Raw genomic sequence first — 3,334 nt, forward strand, 5'->3', positions numbered from 1 at the left:
AAGGAAGGAAGGAAGGAAGGGAGGGAGGAAGGAAGGAAGGAAGGAAGGAAGAAAGGAAGAAAGAAAGGTAGGTAGGTAGGTAGGAAGGAAGGAAGGAAGGAAGGAAGGAAGGAAGGAAGGAAGGAAGGAAGGAAGGAAGGAAGGAAGATGACTTCTGGGATTGCAGGTTTGGTTGTAACTTTGGCACTTTGGCAATTCTTTTGTGTGCACAAGTAACTAGGGCAGGGATAGGCAACCTTGGCCCTTTTATGACTCGTGGACTTCAACTCCCAGAATTCCTGAGCCAGCCTGACTCAGCTTGGAAACCTCTCCCTTTCCCCTCAACATGGCTGGCTCAGGAATTCTGGGAGTTGAAGTCCACGAGTCATAAAAGAGCCAAGGTGGCCTACCCCTAGACTAGGGGAAGAAGCATTTCATGTTGCAAAATCCAAAACTGGCACCGAGGCCCAGTCCTTGATGACTGACACTGGTCCCTTCTAGGGATTTGTGGGAACCAATGACGTTGGTTCCCTTCAGTCGGTTCCCTTTAGTTTTCCCACCGGTGCTTCTCCACCTCCTTAGTCATAAGACATGTGGACTTCAACTCCCAGAATTCCCCAGAATTGACCTTCCGGACTAGCAAAGTTAATGCGGAAAGCAGATCCCCTTCACAACCGTGTCACTGACTGAACAACTGCAGTGACTCGTTTAACGACCAACCGTGGCAAGACAAATCACGAAACGGGGCAAGTTCACCGAAGGACTGTCTTGTTTAGCGACAGAAATGTTGGCCGTAAGTTGAAAGCGACCTGTACTGAACCAGAATTTCGTCATTTTCAGATTTATGATCTGCTGCCTGTAAAAAACCTCAGGGGCTACTACTACAAAAATGAGAACTTGGAAGACCCGGACACAAACCCTTGCACGCCTCCCCAAAAGGTCGTTGTGGATGGAATTCGCTACATCACCGACACCTATTCTTATGGTGAAGGAGACGCCTATACAATCCTCAAGGTAAGCCACCACCACCACCACCCCCCAAGTCCCCAAACTCTTGGCAGAAATTGGAATTTCACTCTAAGACTGGTTAGAAAGGGAAAGGAAGTCATTTTAGACCAGTGGTTCTCAACCTTTTTAATGCCGCGACCCCCAACCGGTTGTAAGTCGAGGACTAAACCGGTTGTAAGTCGAGGACTAAACCGGTCGTAAGTCGAGGACTAAACCGGTCGTAAGTCGAGGACTACCCAACCGGTCGTAAGTCGAGGACTTTCCCTGCCCGGGAGCGCCGCACATGCGCGGTTCCGCCCCCTGCGCCGGCCGAGGCGTAGCTTGCAAGCGGCAGAGACGGAGCAGGCCGACCACCAGCTGGCCCAGCCCAAGGGAGGTAAGGCACCCGCCAGAAAAGGGAAAAAAAATGGCGGACAGCCTTGCTTGGCAACCCCCGTGAAATGGTCGATCGACCCCAAATGGGGTCGCGACCCACAGGTTGAGAACCGCTGTTTTAGACAGAACCATCCCATCCCAAGAGCAAGGAATTTTTTTTTAGAAAAAAAATGTACTTAATAAACAAAGATAAAAATGAGTGAAAATAGAGGATTTTTTTTATTTTTATTTTAGAAAAATACACCGGTTAAATATTCTGAGGTGATTCCATACCTGGTCTCTGATGTGGCATGCCATTTGGCATGGACATAGATATAGAATAATAGAGTTGGAAAGGACCTTGGAGGTCTTCTAGTCCAACCCCCTGTTCAAGCGGGAGAGACCCTATACCCGGGGTAGGCCACCTTGGCTCTTTTATGACTCGTGGACTTCAACTCCCAGAGTTCCTGAGCCAACATGGCTCAGCTTGGAAACTTCTCCCTTTCCCCTCAGCATGGCTGGCTCAGGAATTCTGAGAGTTGAAGTCCACGAGTCATAAAAGAGCCAAGGTTGCCTACCCCTAGGCTATATAAATAGCATTTAGAATAGCCCTTAGATCAGGGGTAGGCAACCTTGGCTCTTTTATGACTCGTGGACTTCAACTCCCAGAATTCCTGAGCCAGCCAACATGGCTCAGCTTGGAAACCTCTCCCTTTCCCCTCAGCATGGCTGGCTCAGGAATTCTGGGAGTTGAAGTCCACGAGTCATAAAAGAGCCAAGGATGCCTACCCCTAGGCTATATAAATAGCACTTAGACTAGCCCTTAGATCAGGGGTAGGCAACCTTGGCTCTTTTATGAGCCGTGGACTTCAGCTCTCAGAATTCCTGAGCCAGCCAACATGGCTCAGCTTGGAAACCTCTCCCTTTCCCCTCAGGATGGCTGGCTCAGGAATTCTGGGAGTTGAAGTCCACGTGTCATAAAAGAGCCAAGGATGCCTACCCCTAGTTTAGGTGGGCTTAATCCCAGTCTTGGTATCATAATTTTCATAACACATTGTAGTTTTACACATTGGTGGCCTGGTGGTGAAAATATTCTCCTCCCACTCAGAAGGTTGAGAGTTCAATCCTAGATAGTAGGCAGATGTTTCTCTCCTAGAGTGCAAAGAGAAAAAAAAATATCTGCTGCAAAAAAAATATCTGTGTGGTGTCAGGAAGGGCCCGTAAATGCTCAACTCCATCCACTCACCCCGACTCTACCCTGAATTAAGGGATTAGAAGGTCATAAAAAGGGTGTTTTGTTGTGTTTTTGACACAACCCCACCCCCCACCCCCAAATGGAAAGGGTGCATTGTCACATCCATCTTTATTTTTTAACTAGTTTAACACAGCACTCTGGGTGGATAATAGATGGATAATAGATGGACAGATGGATGGATCGAAGGGGCGGGGAGGGGGAGGAGGGAGAGAGAGAGAGTGTGTGTGTGGGGGGTTCTTTTCCGTCCTTTCTGTAATATTCCATAATGAATTTCTGCTCATTTTACAGGACTTTGGTTTGAAAACGTTTACTAGCGCCCAGATACACAAGCCTAATATTTGCATCACCAGATCAGATGTGCACTGTAAGAATCTTAAGTGGACTGATAGGGTGGGAGGGAGCTCCTCTGTCTGTCTGTCTGTCTGTCTGTCTGTCTGTCTGTCTGTCTGTCTGTCTATCTATCTATCTATCTATCTATCTATCTATCTATCTATCTATCTATCTATCTATCTATCTATCTATCTATCTATCTATCTATCTATCTATCATCTATCTATCTATTATCTATCTATCTATCTATCTATCTATCTATCTATCATCTATCTATCTATCTATCTATCTATCTATCTATCTATCTATCTATTATCTATCTATCTATCTATCTATCTATCTATCTATCTATCTATCTATCTATCTATCTATCTATCTATCTATCTATCTATCTATCTATCTATCTAT

At 46.2% G+C, this 3,334-nt stretch overlaps 1 protein-coding gene across 1 annotated transcript in view; it reads left to right on the forward strand.

Annotated features, from left to right (window-relative positions):
• LOC107295168 (alpha-2-macroglobulin) overlaps positions 1-3,334 on the forward strand; it is a gene marked incomplete at its 5' end in the record, with an annotated part of 46,703 nt that overhangs the window by 4,505 nt on the left and 38,864 nt on the right. Inside the window, 2 exons of the mRNA XM_015824469.1 lie at positions 820-993; positions 2,885-2,986. Coding sequence (XP_015679955.1) covers positions 820-993; positions 2,885-2,986 — 276 coding nt within the window. The remainder of the gene's footprint in view (positions 1-819; positions 994-2,884; positions 2,987-3,334) is intronic.

The sequence above is a fragment of the Protobothrops mucrosquamatus genome, unplaced genomic scaffold (genome assembly GCF_001527695.2).
Source record: "Protobothrops mucrosquamatus isolate PMUCROS unplaced genomic scaffold, P.Mucros_1.0 scaffold2246, whole genome shotgun sequence".
Lineage (NCBI taxonomy): Eukaryota > Metazoa > Chordata > Lepidosauria > Squamata > Viperidae > Protobothrops > Protobothrops mucrosquamatus.